At 45.9% G+C, this 17500-nt stretch overlaps 1 protein-coding gene across 17 annotated transcripts in view; it reads left to right on the forward strand.

Annotated features, from left to right (window-relative positions):
* Positions 1 to 17500, forward strand: part of MBNL1 (muscleblind like splicing regulator 1) — a 268804-nt gene that overhangs the window by 212612 nt on the left and 38692 nt on the right. For 12 of the 17 annotated variants that reach the window (XM_061637088.1, XM_061637079.1, XM_061637081.1 and 9 more), the window contains one exon: positions 15197 to 15397. In XM_061637088.1, the coding sequence (XP_061493072.1) occupies positions 15197 to 15397 (201 nt within the window). Of the gene's footprint in view, positions 1 to 12672; positions 13289 to 15196; positions 15398 to 17500 lie in introns of those variants that run through there. The other 5 variants (XM_061637075.1, XM_061637070.1, XM_061637071.1 and 2 more) reach the window with 5 other exon arrangements.

Genomic DNA, 17500 nt, shown 5'->3' on the forward strand with positions numbered 1-17500 from the left:
GCAGTTGCCAACCCACCCCACAGATGTGTGCTTCCAGCCACAGAAGAATGGCTAAGCCTAGGATTCAGATAGTGGTAATGGTGGCTTAGGTAAGGAAAGCACAGAACTTGTACACCACTCTGGACCCTGGTGCCATTTTAGTAGGGGAAATTTAGGCATTTTTCAGAATTGATTCCCCAAGTGACTAAGGTACAGTTGGTAGTAACTTATAGCTTATCACAAGGCTGCTCATCCGTGCAGGAAGTTTCGGGGGGGGTTACAATGATGGGGATGTAATGAGAATGGCCAAGTGATAGGACTAAGAGTGTGGGGCTGATGAAATGTGCAAATCAAGGAGGGAAACAACAGATCATGCAATGATAAATGGAAAATGAAATATTTTTCTATCCCTGGACAACTGAGCAGGGAAAGTGGCTAGTCTTGCTTCTGTAAAGAGGTTTTAGAATCAAATAAGATCAACAGAGCAGGTTGTAAACACTTGTGTGGAAATTTTCATCAGATCTAAAATATTTAGAAAGTGTTTCTAAGACTTCCTCTAAACTCAGATTGGTTTGTATTCTGAGCCCTATTCATTTAGCCTGATTGCACGAGGGCTAAATGTGTGTATGGGGCCAGAGTGTGTGTGCGCCACCCGCATCACTGAAGATGGAAGAATCTATCAATTTTAATTCTCTACGTTTCTCATTTTTCCAATCTTAAATTCAGTTCTGCAGCAATTTGTGTTGTTGTTTTGAAAAAAAACACATAAAAATTCTTTACCATATTAGTGCAAAGTTTTAACACATGCATTGTAGTTTGCAGTTTTGACTAATGAGCACATTTTTGCAAGCAATATCTTTTAATATAGAGAGCCAGTGTGGTGTGGTGGTTAAGGTGTTGGACTATGACCTGGGAGACCAGGGTTCGAATCCCCACATAGCCATGAAGCTCACTGGGTGACCTTGGGCCAGTCACTGCCTCTCAGCCTCATGAAAACCCTATTCATAAGATCACCGTAAGTCGGAATCGACTTGAAGGCAATACATTTACATTTACATCTTTTAATATAACACATTTGTATGTTATCTTAATAAATGTATTCATTTTTATGCACACTTTCCCCTAACATAATGCCTTTTTGTAAACATTTTTTGGTTAGAGAACTGCATGGCAAAATTCTGATAAGTGTGAATTTTGAAGGATGGCTGTGTTTCAGTTCTCATATTGTTTTGGAAAGTGAGAATTTGATAGATTTGGCTTTAAATGCAAACTGAATCAAAGTTCTGTCCCATCCCTACCCGCAACCAATGACCCCCGCATATCTGACTCATCTGCTTCCCCCTTCCACATTGAGCAGGAAGATCTCAAGTTGTTTTCTAAGTGCATTCGGCTGGGTCAGTGCATGTGCACATGTACACACCACCTCCCTTCACACATTTAACCCTTGTATGATAAGGCTGAACACCTGAATAGCCTATTATTGTCACCCAAAATGTGCCAAAATTGTGTGTGCATGTTCTAGAGGTGTACCAAGTTTCTCCTGCTGTAAAAAAAGGCTGTTTGCTGGGATTGCTGATAAATGCTGCATTGCCTAAGGCCATCAGCAAGTTAATTCTCAGTTGTGAGCCCATAATCCTTGGCCTTTAGAATCTTCTTTAACTACTGAACTTAGAAAGGCAGCCATCAACAGCAGGTGCCAGCACTTTACTTTTCACAAGACCAGAGATTAAACTAAACTCATTCTTAGTAGTAAAGTAGTGATCTTTTATTGAAAACACAAACAGCAACTACCAGGCTTTAGAGCTGCATTTCACTTCTTCCGTGGCAAAAGTCTTTTTGTAAATAAAATAAATAAATAAGATTAAATGCATTTACAACTGTTTGCCCAGTAGCCCATTAAATACTGGTGCCTTGTGTCTTATGGACACTTTGTGAACTACAATTTGTGGGTGAAATTAGATTCATAATCGGGCTCACACTTCCACTTTTGGCCACAAGTTGAGTGTCATTTAGACACAGTTTTCAATGACATGTTCCCCTGTGGCTGAGAGCTGCACGTGAATGCCAAGACCACATGAGCAGGGCTGTTGCCTGGATCTTTCCCACAGAATCAGTACCCAGTGGGAAAGACCATATGATCAACCCCACCCATATGGTTCCATCATTCATATGCAGGCACCAGCCACGGGGAAATGTATGATCAACAAACAACTCCCGCATAGTTGGGCAGTTCATCTGGATAGAGTGTAAATGTATGCAAGGGATATTTGCCCATCTTACTCTATGAGAAAATATAGAGACTCCAGATGTGTGGGTGTTCATGAGCTCTGTGTGCAGTTAGAGGTACCTCAGCTCCTTGCATATGCCACTTTGCAGAGGAGTCAAATAGGTCGTCAGTAAAATGGCCCAGCACCACCCTCTTTGATTCACAAACCCATCAGGGTTGATTGAGCATCCTCTTCGACTGTTGAGCATCCTCTTCGACTACCATCAAAACTTCAAGAGATTTTGTGGGCACTTGACAAGCATTCTCAAAAAAACACAAAGGCCCTGAGAGCCCTTCTCACAAGAAAAAAAGTGTGGGGGGGGATAACTTCAGTAAAAGGGAGCACTGGCCTCTTTCCTATCAACCCCATCCACCCTCATCTCAAGGGACTCACCCTTGGGAACAGGAGGACAATAACAAGCAGAGGAGAGCTCCCTGAAGACTGACTCAAAGGCTGTGTACACACCATACATTTAAAACACATGGTTCTCCTTGTAGAATCCCGGGAACTGTACTTTACTTCTCACCAAGCTACAATTCCCAGCAACCTTAACAAATTACTATAAATGTATAGTATATACACAGCCAAAAAGTGGTTGTTTCTGCTCAGGAATCCTAGACTGATCTATGAGTGCTATAATTCTCTGGGCAGCAAATGGAATGCACAGGAGAGATGGGGGACCTCAGGTCCAGGGGCCAAGTGTGGCCCTCCAAGCCTCTGACTCATGACTCCCCAAGCCCCTCTTCAGTCACACTTCTCCCCAGACCACACCAGCCCTACTTCATAACTCCTCAAGTGCTTTGGCCTTGCTGGATTTTGTCCTTGAACTCTGGTAATGCCTCTTGATGGCCTGGAGAGAGAGGGGGGGGGAGAGAAGAGAGAGAGAGAGAGAACAACCCTAAGGTAACATTTGCCTTTTGCCCTCTTTTGCTCTGGCCCCACCCACCAGAAGATTGCGCAGATGGAAATGTGGCCCTCACTCTGAAACAAATTCCTTACAGACATAGAGAGGCCTGCATAGCTACAGAAATGAACAGAAGAGCAATTTTGCCATAGTCACTGCCCAGAGGCCCAGGAACCACTGGGAGTGTGCACCCATCCCCCCACAAGAATAACGCAGATCACAACTGAGTGTTTACTCCTTATGTCATTCTCATAGCACACTAGCTGTTTGTGGGGCATTAATAGATTATTTGGAACAATTTCATTGATTGTTTCTCCACCACCACCACCTCTCTTTAAGAAAAAGAGGAATATGTGTGCGTATCCCCTTTATGCTTGAACAACATTCATGCAAAATGAAGCAGGATGATTTTGCATTATCACGAGGGAGTCAAGGACATGAATTTTAACTAGTGATTTGGCCACTAAGCAGCACACAATGACTCAGCAGCCGTTGGAACCAGAATGAATGAGTTCTTATTTCTTTCACTGTGTTCTAACAGCTTACTAACTTTCCTGATCATGCTCAATCCATCTGACTGTGTACCATAGGGAAATGTTGCTTAAAATATTATAAAATATTTCTCAGTGTAGAGAAGGAGAATGATGTCAATATGAGCAATAGGTGTTTTCTTTCTTATGCTGCATGACTGGAAATACTTGCTGCTCAGCTTATACAAATAATTTGAACCCCCTTTTTATTTGCCCACAGAACCATCTAAGGAGCCTACACACACATAGACACACACTTCATACCAGTATCCATCCATTTGTGTTTATTTTTTAGAGCTTAATCTAAAATGTCTTATGCTGTGCTAGTGCAAGCCTTCCTTGGATGTGCTGCAGCAGGCAGTCCAACTCTGGCAAATGTGAGAGCTTCAGACTGCAGTTGTGGAACCACCGCTGCTGCTTCTCAGTTCCTAGCTGGGGAGATTTGCAAGAAAATAAATTTGGGAATAGAGAAGAGGTGTGTTGGTAGATCCTTAACTGTGACACCTGGTTCCTGCATTTGCATGGTATTTGCTTGCCTTCTGCTGTCGCCCCAGGTGTGGGGTAAAGACAGTCATGCCAGTACAGCACAAGCTTTTTCTGAATCCTGCTGTTACTCCTTAACTGCTTGAACTTTTTAATCTGATTAATACGTTTTAAATCTAATGGGTGGTATCCAACTAATCCATCAGTGCAAGGTTTTCCATTTGAGCAATGGCACTTGCTGTCCCCAAATCTGCCCTGGAGGGTTGGGAGAAACCCTGGAAGAGATTTAGGGGCATGGAGGTGAAGGGGGGAGGGGGGAAAGTCCCGTTGCACAAGTGGAAATCCTTCACTGATGGGATGCATTCCTTAGCACTACTTTGGATACAACCTGCTTTCAAAACATGGTTTGTCTAATAGCTTCTTGAAGCGTCATTGACAGCCAAAAACTGAGAGCTGGGTAGGGTTAGTGTAGCTGTTAAGGAATGTTTCATTGCTGATGCTTGAGCAGTAGCTTTTGATGGCAGCTCAGAATCTAACTATAACCTCATCAAGTCTAGGAGCATGTTTGTTTGTTTTCTTCCAGGGTGTATTCAGGAGTCTATAAATTTAGTTGGGCCCAGCAGCTGACAATCATGTCTACTAACCAGCAGGAGTACTTTTAAGCACAGGCAGAGTGCTTTTCTGTTTCCGTGAGCAAGTTCAGCCTGGTCCCTCCTGCCTCAGTGAAAGAGCAGAGCTTACATCATAGGTGGGTTGCATGCACCCGCCAGCCTTATTGTAAGCAGTCTCTTGTTCCTTCCCATAACCTCTGTCCACACTGTAGCAGCATCAGGAGAAAGACAGGGAGACTGGCTGGTCAGCAGGTGCACACATTGGAGGTCAGAGGCCCAATCGCAGAATGTGGCACCCACTCAGTCAGCCAATAGGAAGGCAGGGGGGTTGGCAGGAATAGTGACTCAGCAGCAGAGGCTGGTCTGGTAGCCTAGTTTAGTGACTTAATATAGGGAAAACCGTCAGGGCTTCTCTCCCTCACCCGCTTCAAGGGCAAAATACTTCAGCTTCTTATTGGTGGACACTGCTTACCAGAATTAAATTCATGCTCATCATATTGGTGACCATAATTTTTGACTCTTGAGCGTATTGACTGGAGATGTTCATATTGCTCTGTGACAAGATGAGTCCTCAGTGAGCTAGCCATCTATCGTGCAGGCCAGCTAATCAATCTATTCCTTGCCCCTTGGACTTCTAGCATATTCCAATGCTGGTTGTTTTTCCTTCTCTGCTCTCTGTATGTGATAATGTGAACTGGGTTGACCATGAGGCAAGAATAACATTTCACCAATAGGAATGGGAAGGACTCGAGGCTGTCAAGGCATTTCAAGTTCCATCTTTGACTCATCTGTCCATAGAACATTGTTTGCCCCAGAGTACCTGGAGAATTGTCAACAGTTCTGGAGCAATGGATGGAACTTTTTGGACAACATGGGCTCCGTAATGTCTGGCGAAAGCCAAACACTGCATTCCACATGAAGAACCTCATACCAGCAGTCAAGCATGGTGGTGGCAGTGTCATGGTTTGGGGATGCTTTGCTGCATCAGGACTTGGATGACTTGCCGTTATTGAAGGAACCATGACTTCTGCTTTGTATCAGAGAATTCTACAGGAGAATGTCAGGCCATCCGTCAGCTGGACTGCGGCTGGGTCATGCATCAAGACAATGATCCAAAACACACAAGCAAGTGTACATCAGAATGGTTGAGAAACAAGAAATTTAAAGTTTTGGAATGGCCTAGTGAAAGTCCAGAGCTAAACCCCATTGAGATATTGTGGCAGGACCTGAAAGGCACAGTTCATGCTTGAAAACCCACAAATGTCACTGAGTTAAAGCAGTTCTGCAGGTTTTGAGTCTAAGGAGGCACTTTTTTACACGGGGGCATTAGATGTTGCTTAACTTTCTTTAATAAATAAATTAATAAGTATCAAAAGTTTGTGTTATTTGTTCACTCAGGTTCTCTTTTCCCTAATATTAGGTTTGGTTCAAGATCTGATAACATACAGTGCCAAAAATATGCAACCATGCAGAAAATCAGACGGGGCCAATACTTTTTCACGGCACTGTATGACATCAGGTGTGGGGCAGGTAAATACATGCCTCCTTGCCCAAATCAGTGTTTGTACAACACTGTTCCTTTGTCCATGTGATTTCAAACCATGCCAGCAAAGCAAAATGTTTCATCTGATGTCATGGTGATATCAGGGGACTGCCAGATGGACAACCTATCAAAATGGCCTTTGGGCATTGGTGGAGTTCAAGATCTGGCCTCTGGTTAGATCATGTTCCCCAGCCCTGGCCTAGATGGACCCAAGGATTGACCCAGTATGAAGCAACTGCATGTGTACATGTATCTTAGGACATCAAAGCATTAACAATGCAAGTAAAAAATATAATTTAACTGATTATTTTACCTTTGTGCAACTCTTAGTAGGGCCGTAGAAGTAATAATACAAGAAAAATTATTAATGAATAATAAAGCATTTGAAAGATACTGGAGTAGGAACATGTGAATCCTACATGTCCAGTATATCCACACTGTGTGTTTAGTGTATGCATGCTTACTCTGTTAAAAAGATTAAACCACTATCCTGTAATCATTCTTATAGTAATGTTGTGATAAAGGTGTCATCTGGACTTTCTATTTGTGAACAAAAGTATGACTCTTTCACAACTTGCTTCCATTTCAGTTCTCTGATGAGTTTCGGGGTGCTTCTGCAGGGGAGGGTACCAAAGCCCACCTCCTTTTAATGCCATCCTTAGACCAGATGGGTAACTGCCATCTGATCTGATAACCTTTTAGCTCTACAGATCTGTATAACTGGTGATTCTTTTAAGATTGCCCAGGATATAATTGTTGACCACAGTTCCTCCTAGAACAGCCCTTTGGGGTAGGGATTAGAGGCACTGTGTGACAGTGGTCCTGTTTCTACCTGTAGGACCACTACCAGTATCATTAGAGGACTTCTGCTTGGCTTCATGGCATTTATGCTGTGGGGTCCCACAGAATCCATCTTGTCCTCCATGCTATTTAATGCCTACATGAAAAGTGCTGGGAGGTGTCATCGGGATTTGTAGTGTGGTGTCATCAATATGCAGATGATGCCCAACTCTGTCTCTTCATTCCATCTGAATCGAGAGGTTGTGCAAGTGCTGGACCAGTATCTGAAGGTAGTGATAGGCTGGATGAGGGCCAAGAAACTCAGGCTAAATTCTGATAAGATAGAGGTGCTGTGGATAGGTGCTTTCTGGGTGTGGGAACTGGAGAGACAATCTGTTCTAAATGAGATAGCACTCTCCCTGAAGGAACAAGTGTAAGGCTTGGGAGTACTTGATTTTAAGCTGTCACTGGAGAACAGTGCTTATACCCCGCTCTGATTTGCCAGCTATGACCATTCCTGGACTGCACAGGCTGGCATCAGTGATCAATGCTGTAATAGCATTTTAGCTGGACTGTTGCAATATGTTCTATGTAGAGCTTCCCTTGAAGACAGTCTGGAGGCTGCAGTTAATGCAGAATACTGCTGCCAGGTTGTCACATAGGGCAGTGCCATGAGATCATATTACACTGATCCATAGAACTCTGTTGGCTTGCTGTTCACCACCAGGCCTAATTCAAGGTGTTGCCACTTGTATACAAGGCCTTACAGATTCTCCTATGCATGTAAAGATGACCTCAGGTGGGTAGCTAGCTCCACCTAGCGATTGAAGGCAGGGAGCGCTGTTCAATTTTGCAGGGGCTCCCTGTGGCTCCTTATCTCAGTTCTTTCTGCCTTCACCAAAGATGGTTGACTTCACTCTCTGATGTCTTGGCTCAGGCCTGTATAACAATCTGGGGCTTTGGTATTTGAAAGAGCACCTCCCTGAAACCTTTCGACCCATACTTTAAATTCTGCAAAGGAAATCCTGCATATGGTGAAACAAGGCAGGACTTTCTTGGTGGTGCTCCCCCTGCCTGCAAGCTATGGAACTTCATCCCAACCAATACCCGTATTCTCAACTTTTAGGTGTCAACTTAAAAAGTGTTTTTATTTTGTCAGGCTTTTGGTAATTAGCTGCTCGTTTTAACATAGAGTTTTTATCCTCTCTGGTTATTGTCGTGCTTTAAAGATTATTATTGTTACGGTGATAATTTTAAAGTACTCTTTATTAATTTAAATAAAGAAATTAGCTGCCCTGGGCTCCAGCAGCAGGAGGAGTGGTGCATAGGAATAAAAAATAAATAAAAATATTACTTTATATGGCAAAGCCTTGGCTGCACTGCAACTTTTTTCATGGTGGTTTTTCTTTTTTTTGCCCCAGGGATCATAGTGGAGGCATGAATCCTTTTTTAAAAACATGATGTGAAATGGCTCCATGCTGATACACTTAGTGCTGACAGTGACCATTGTGACCATTTCTGCATCTTTCACATCGTATGCCATTGTCCCCACCAGTACCGCCTGTCGGAAGGCAGAGCTGGGGTCCCAATCCTGGGGAGCTGGATCCCGGAGAGTTGGGAGAAGAGTATTCGGATGGATGGCAGAGGGAAGGGGGAGGAACTTCCCCCCTTTGGAGCGAAGACGAAACAGAGGAACTGCCAGTGATAAGGTCGCTTAGCGACGGGGAGCCTGAGCCCTCCCTGGACATTCTCACGCCTCCCCCTCTTTCAGGCTCAGAGCAAGAGGGGAAAGAGGGAGGGCTGCTCACAGCCGAAAAGCGGGGAGGCAGTTTACCATCAGCCCCTCCCCTATCCCCATCCTGGAATCGGAAACTTCAGAAGAGGAGGGGGTGATGCTTCCCCCCTCACCGCGCACACGCAGACAGCTGAAAAGACAGGAGAGAAGGGGGGGAAGGCGGGCAGTACCTGAGGGGCAGTTAAGGAGGAGCGAAAGATTGCGCGCCCGTTTGGCCCCTTCTTAAAGAACAGGCGGGAAGAAGTCCCTTGCTCTGTCAACTTTCTCCCAATGCCGCAGGACCTGTATCCCTGTATTGCTTCATGACAAAACGCAGTCTTTGTTTGGACATTACCCTAATAAAATACAAATTAACTACAGCCGTTGGTCTGGTTCCTGAGTCACATCCTGGGCCTGACAGCTTGACAGAGCCACCTAAATCACCCTCAACGCTCTCTTCACTTGACTGGGACAAGATGTCAAAGGGAGCAGCGGGGGGGACGAACCCCACTTCTGAGACGGAAGAAGTGGAACTCTTGAGGACTAAGGTAGCTGATTTGCAGACGGATGTTCAACCCCTGCTAGCAGCAGTCAAGGCGCTGAAGACGGATAATCAAACCTTGAAGGCCACGATAGACCAGATGCGAACAGCCCCTCCAGCTGCCGTAGTAAAGGTTCCCATTGGATTGCCCCCAAAATACGCGGGACAAAGTGATCAGTTGGCAACCTTCGTGGCTCAATGTGAGTTATATCTGGATGTCAGGCACACAGAATTCCCAGACGATGGGGCTAAAGTAGCTTTCGTGATTAGCCTCCTGGAGGGAGAAGCTGCAAAATGGGTGACTCCGTATCTCGTGAGAATGAATACTGTCTTAGGAAGGTACAGAGGATTTATACAGGAGATGACCGAGATGTTTCAAGACCCGCAAAGGGCTGAAACAGTAGCACGGCAACTAGGCGCTCTGAAGCAAGCTAAAGGGACTGTTTCCGAGTACACTAACGCTTTTAAAATTCTGTCCCAGGAAACTGGTTACAATGACACCGCCCTGATGTTTATGTACCGGAGTGGATTAAATGCTGAAATCCTGGATGAGTTGGCCAGGACCTCCCCCCCCGCTGACCTACCAGGGCTCATCCGGCTATGCCTACAGATAGATCACCGGATGGAAGGAAGGTGCCTGGAAAGGAAGCAGGAGGTCCCGAGATACTCAGCCTCGGCATCCCGCAACAAGACCCTTCCCACTGCAGGGATGGCAGGTAATGCAACTGAGGGACAGGGAGGGGCTAGGTCAAGACTGTCGGAAGAAGAAAAGGAAAGACGACGCCGGGAACGTTTATGCTTTTATTGTTCAAAGCCGGGCCATGTGGCCAGAGACTGTGGACTGAAAGGGGGGAAAGCCGAGCCGTCGGGAAACTAGAACACCCAGTCCACGTGCAGGCTGGTGGACTGGGGGCAGCGTTGTATAAAGGCCCCCCAATGATTCAACCTCCCTCAAAGGGGGTGTTGGTCTTGCCTATTCGGATTACAACTTCCAGAGGAGTGGTGTTTAATTCCACTGCCTTAATTGACAGTGGAGCCTCCACAAATTTTATTGATGCAAAGTTAGTCAAGCGTCATGGAATTTCCCGGTGGAAACTGGACGCTCCCCTAGCTGTGGAGACTATCGATGGGAGACCCCTGAAGTCAGGAGGGGTGACACAAGCCACGGAGGAAGTGAAACTTCAAATCCCTGGGCACGAAGAGTTCATTTCGCTATACGTGTCAGATCTCTCGAACTTTGAGGTGATTCTGGGAATGCCCTGGCTAGCAAAGCATGAACCCAAAATAAGTTGGAAATAGGCGGTGGTGTGGTTCACCTCACAGTATTGCCAGGAGAACTGTCAACCTGAAGGAATCACGAACACCTTAGCGGGGGCAGTGCAAGAGATCGAGCAAGTGACCCTGCCGCCATAGTATGAAGAATTCAAAGATGTGTTTGATGAAAAAGAGGCAGAGACTTTACCCCCCCCACCGCCCTTACGACTGTGCGATTGACCTAGTGCTAGGAGCCAGCATCCCATCAGGGAGAATCTACTCTCTCACAGAGAATGAGAGGGAGGCCCTGAAGGAATTCCTGGATAAAAACCTGAGGCGAGGATTCATACGCCCCTCACAATCCCCTGCTGGAGCGCCACTATTGTTTGTGAAAAAGAAGGGGGGGAACTCAGACCCTGTAACGACTATCGCGCATTGAACCAGATCACCATCCCCAACAGCTACCCGCTGCCCCTGATCTCAGAGTTGCTGGACCGACTGCGCTCTGCAAAAATCTTCACGAAGTTGGATTTGAGAGGAGCGTACAATCTGATCAGAATGAAGGAGGGAGATGAATGGAAAACAGGATTCTTGACCGCTTACGGACAGTAAGAATACCTGGTCATGCCGTTTGGGCTTTGTGGAAGTCCAGGAATTTTTCAAAAATTCATGAACGACGTGTTTAGAGACTTGTTGGACACGTATGTAATCTGTTACTTAGATGATATCCTGGTGTTCTCAAAGAACCAGGAAGACCACGACCAGCATGTGAAGACGGTGTTGAAGAGACTGAGAGAAAATCACCTGTATGCTAAATTAGAGAAATGTGGATTTGACCTCAAGTCTCTAGACTTCCTTGGATATCGAATCTCAGTGGAAGGCGTGGAGATGGACCCAGGGAAAGTAAGCTGCATATTGGACTGGGGCCAACCTGTCACCAAAAAGGATGTACAATGGTTTTTGGGGTTTGCCAATTATTACAGAAAGTTCATTCCAGGGTTTTCCAAATTAACAGCTCCTCTGACTGACTGTTTAAGGGGGAAGAAGAAGTTTCAATGGACAGAGAACGCCACCGAGGCCTTTGAGGAGCTGAAGAGAAGGTTTGCTACTGAGCCCATTCTGCGCTTTGCTGATCCGAACCGCCCTTTCGTAGTGGAAGCAGATGCTTCAGATTTTGCCATCGGGGGGGTCCTGCTACAATTAGACCAAGAAGGGAAGGAGCTGCACCCCTGTGCGTACTTCTCTCGGAAGTTAAAGCCTGCAGAGAAGAACTACACAGTTTGGGAGAAGGAGCTGCTGGCCATCAAGGACTCTTTTGAAAACTGGAGACAATACCTAGAGGGGACCTCTCATCGAATTGAAGTGCGCTCCGACCACAAGAATCTTGAAAGCCTCCAAACAGCCAGAAAGCTGAACCAGAGACAGCTAAGATGGTCCCAGTTCTTCACTAGGTTTAACTTCCAGATTACTTACCATGCCCAAGCCAAAAACCAGAGAGCGGATGCCTTATCCAGACAGCCACAATACAAAGAAAGTGAATCCGAGGACCAGCCTCAGTATGTGATCCCGCCAGAGAAATTGACGTTGGGATCATGCCAGCCTTCATGGGAAGAGGAACTCAAAAAGGCACAACAAGAAGATGCAGACATGCTAAAATATCAGCAGGAGACGGGACAAGGTCAAGACTCAGAAGTAACCTTTCACTGGAGAAATGGACTGTTATGGTTCAAAACCGCCAGATATGTGCCAGAAGGGGAATTAAGGCTCAGAATCCTACGCCAGTGTCATGATTCCATCACAGTGGGACACTTTGGGATTTACAAGACCATTCAGAACGTGGCCAAGGACTTCTGGTGGCCTAAAATGCGTCGGGATATTGAGAGTTATGTAAAGTCCTGCTCTGTCTGTCTGCGGACAAAAACACAAACAGGGACACCAGCAGGACTGTTACAACCGTTGCCTGTCCCACACGAACCCTGGAAGGACCTCTCCATGGATTTTATAACTGATCTACCCAAGTCCCAAGGAATGACAGCCATCTTAGTAGTGGTGGATCTACTTACCAAAATGGCACACTTTTTTCCTTGTGCAGGGGCCTTAGAGGCTAAAGAAACGGCCAAGTTATTCATAAAAGAAGTCTACCGGCTGCATGGATTGCCAAACAGCGTAGTCTCAGACCGAGGAACTCAGTTCACAGCCAAATTTTGGAGAGCAATGTGGAAACAGTTGCAGACGGAATTAAAACTCTGCTCCGCCCATCGCTCCCAGACAGATGGGCAGACGGAACGCTTGAACGCCGTTTTGGAAAGATATTTACGAAGTTATGTGTCCTATCAACAGACTGACTGGGTATCATATTTGCATTTTGCAGAGTTCGCCTACAACAATTCTCTGCACTCCAGCACTCAACAAACCCCGTTCTTCGCTAATTATGGATTCCATCCTAAAGTCTTTCCAAGCAGCTCAGAAGGAATGCTGGTACCGGCAGCTGAGAACTTCCTTAAGGAATTGCAAGCGGCGCAACAGACACTGAAACAGCAGTTAAACGAAGCCAAAACGGAGTACAAGCGAGTTGCTGACCTGCACAGGAAGGAGGCCCCCCCCCTTCAACCGGGAGACCAGGTATGGCTGTCCACCCGCTTCCTCCAGATGCCGGGCAAATGTAGAAAATTACAAGACAAGAGGGTGGGTCCTTTTGAAATAGAAACTCAAATCAATCCCGTGGCGTACCGACTGAAGCTGCCTGACACGTTTAAAATACATCCTGTGTTCCATCGATCCCTCTTAACGAAAGCCGCCCTCCCAGTGAGTTACGGCCGGAGGAACCTCCCGGAGCTCCACTCCTGGTAAATGAGCAGCTTGAGTTTGAAGTTGAGGAGATCTTAGATTCCAGGATCAGACGCCACAAGCTGCAGTACTTGATTCACTGGAAAGGCTATGGGGTGGCTGACAGATCATGGGAAGATGCAGCTGATGTGCATGCTCCAGAATTGGTAAAACTTTTCCATCAACGTTTTCCCCACCGTCCCAAGCCAGACAAGGGGAGGGGGGCACAGCCTGGAAGGGGGGATGGTGTCGGAAGGCAGAGCTGGGGTCCCAATCCCGGGGAGCTGGATCCTGGAGAGTTGGGAGAAGAGTATTCGGATGGATGGCAGAGGGAAGGGGGAGGAACTTCCCCCCTTTGGAGCGAAGACGAAACAGAGGAACTGCCAGTGATAAGGTCGCTTAGCGACGGGAAGCCTGAGCCCTCCCTGGACATTCTCACGCCTCCCCCTCTTTCAGGCTCAGAGCAAGAGGGGAAAGAGGGAGGGCTGCTCACAGCCGAAAAGCGGGGAGGCAGTTTACCATCAGCCCCTCCCCTATCCCCATCCTGGAATCGGAAACTTCAGAAGAGGAGGGGGTGATGCTTCCCCCCTCACCGCGCACACGCAGACAGCTGAAAAGACAGGAGAGAAGGGGGGGAAGGCGGGCAGTACCTGAGGGGCAGTTAAGGAGGAGCGAAAGATTGCGCGCCTGTTTGGCCCCTTCTTAAAGAACAGGCGGGAAGAAGTCCCTTGCTCTGTCAACTTTCTCCCAATGCCGCAGGACCTGTATCCCTATATTGCTTCATGAGAAAACGCAGTCTTTGTTTGGACATTAACCTAATAAAACACGAATTAACTACAGCCGTTGGTCTGGTTCCTGAGTCACATCCTGGGCCTGACACCGCCAGAGCTCCACTGGAAAGTGTGTGTTTATATGTAGGTTGAGGGCTCATGTATGGAGCAGGTGGGGGGCATTAAGTGGTGAGTAACAAAAGGCTGTGGCCTAGCTGTAGTGCTTATTCTGTTCCCTGCCTTTTCCCAGTTTTAGCAACATCACAGTCTCCCCAATACCCTCTAAATACAATAGCTGAAGGGCCTGACCAGTTCAAGCACCACCAGGCACTGCAGTGTGGATTGCTGCAGTGCAGAACCTGTGCATTGGCCATTGGCTTCATGAATGGTGGCTAACTTGCACATATCTGCTAGCAGTTCAGCTTTAATGCAAGCTGTAGGTCTGCTAGCCAGGGAGTGGTTGTTGTCTGTGTTGTGTACACAGCTTCACACACTGCTGCTGCTGTATGGTGGCAGTAGTCATAAAAGTTGTCATGCTTATGGCATCCGAATGGCTTGGATGCTACTTTCCTTTCTGCCAGCAAGAGTGACTTTCAGCAGATCTCTTTACAGTCCCTTGGGCCCCCTGAAAATCTGAGGGACCTACCGGAACAATGGAGAGGAGGGGAGGTTTGCAGGGGAAGGAGGGATTCAGCAAAAGTGGGCTCTGCACGCTTGTGCCAGCGGGATCAGTGCTGAATTGAAAGCCTTCCATGAACGGAAGTAGCCCTTCCACGAACATAGGGGACTGTTAGCATCCAAGCTGATGTGGACTCTGAATATAATAATAAAGAGCACAGGTGCGCCATTTCAACATAGCTTTGTGTGTAAAGCGTTATTGATGTGATTATCTGACTAATAACTTACATTTCTTTTCTCCTTTTTCTCCCTCCAGCCAATGTTTTCAGTTGCACCAAGCTTAGCCACCAATGCTTCAACAACCTTTAACCCCTACTTGGGGCCTGTCTCACCTGGCTTGGTCCCAGCAGAGATCCTGTCAACAGGGCCAATGCTGGTTGCGGGGAATCCTGGTGTGCCAGTTCCTGCTGCTGCTGCAGGAGCAGCACAAAAGCTAATGAGGACAGACAGATTGGAGGTAGGAAATCACACATTATAACTTCTGTTGTGAAGCTCCCAACCACCCAGCTTCAGCATTGCCAGTCTTGTAATGGTAGCACCCCATGTTTAAACAAGAACTATGTTCTTGTTTAAGAAAGTAGTCACCCTGCGATTCAAGGAAAACACTTTGTACAGATGGTGATGTAATAATGCAGCCTTGCCTGACCTGGTGCCTTACAGATGTTTAATACTGCAACTGCCATCAGCCCCAGCCAGCATGGCCATCCTGGCGGGGGCTGGTGGGAGTTGTAGTCCAAAACATCTGGAGGACACCAGGACCGAGGAATGCTACATACTGTGCCCATAATGCTCCTCATTAATTTTTGAAAGAAGATTCCACTTCAGCTCCTCATGAAACATTATTTATTATTCCTAAGAACACTCACACACAAAAAAGAGTTCTCAAGAGATCTCTACGGGCAATGCTATGCAGAGCTGGGCATGCTTAAGCCTCTGCATAGTATCAGGCTATAGATTTTCTAGTATCCTAAATGGTTACGTGAATCTCTTGGTTATCTGAACATTGTATTCTTTATGTAGGCTTGTGTCTGCATAATATATGAGAGGTTGGTTGATATGTTTGAGGTAGTGAATTATGGTAGTGGTTGCATGGACTAGATTGTGAATGGTTGTATTGTGTTGTGTTGGTTGTTATTTATATTATACTGCTTGTAATACTTGTGACTTATATTGTGTTTATGTACATATATATTGTTCATGTATTTGATATGGTTTTTATTGTACCTTGTGTATTCTATTTTAAACCTCTTTGAGATCTTTCAGATAGTGAGCGGTCTATAAATGGAAATACCATCATCTAAGTGAATTGCAAATAATTTTATGAGCCTTTTACAGCATGCTTCTAATCTGTTTTTCTGATGGATTTTGGGAAGTATTTTTTCAGGAGAGGGTACCAACTACCCGTTCTTCATCCTTGGCAACAGACCAGATACGTAGTGCTTATTCAAACATGGCTGTCCAAAATATGGCAGTCTACCACTTTGGATGGTGCTTGTTATCAAGCTTTTATTTTAATGTGCAAATTGCTTTATATTCCTTGCCTTGTATATCCTTACCAAGTCACTATCGTTGACCCTCAGTACTATTGGAAGTCAGCAGAGTTGAAACAGCAGTTGCAACTAATCAGTCCGTTAAGTCTACTGGTAAAAGTGAGAAAGAAAAGTGAAAATTTATTCACTAATAACATACACAGCCATCTCTCAGAGTGAGAGCTCAGGGAGTCATGTCCTCATAACATGGAGAAGACAAAGGAGAGTGTGCGGCCTGAGAATAAGCAAGAAGAGATCCTCAAAAACAAGCAAACAAGTTATAATGAGGTCAGTGAGAGGAACACAAAACCTTACACTTTCAGTCTGGCCCCCCTCCCCCAGTTCAGGTAATTAACTACAAGCGCTGTGGCCTCATTCTGAGTACCCCATCAATAACATAGGAATATTTAATAATTGCTAGGAGTTCATTGCTGACTAGGGAGTAATGTAATCCCTACCCACTTCCCACAGACTGCAGTCTAGAACACTCAGGATGACCTGGAGGATTATCCTGAACTGAGCATTAATAGTACTTTAACTTCCATCATATCTGAAAAAGAAACTGTTGTTCACAACCTTTCTCATTTCCATTCTGTGCCTGTTGCCAGAATCGTGTCTGAGGTCTCATATTTATTATTTATCAGCTTTTATTACAACCCTAACAAATGTTGTTCTGCTATAGCAGATATTCTCCTTTGCCCTCAACAGTTTCTTATCTGAGGAATTTTGACAGGACCTTTTAGCATCTTATCATGTCGGTGGCGAAGTGAGCCCTGAGCCAGCCTTGTGCTGCGGCACCAATGAAGTCTTCTTCATGGTGTGCTATGCACTTCTTGGGGCAGATGAAGGGCTAGGCTCAGCCATAGATAATGTAAACCATGGTTCTTCAAAACCACTTCAAACCATGGTTTCAAATCCTGGTTTGTGGCCTATTATTAACATAGTTTTAGGCTACAGGCGGGCAACTTGCTGCACAAGTAGTCCACATCCTCATTTTATTCAACCTCTGGAGCCTCCTGAAGTGCCCCTAT

This window comes from Rhineura floridana, chromosome 7 (assembly GCF_030035675.1).
Source record: "Rhineura floridana isolate rRhiFlo1 chromosome 7, rRhiFlo1.hap2, whole genome shotgun sequence".
Taxonomy (NCBI): domain Eukaryota; kingdom Metazoa; phylum Chordata; class Lepidosauria; order Squamata; family Rhineuridae; genus Rhineura; species Rhineura floridana.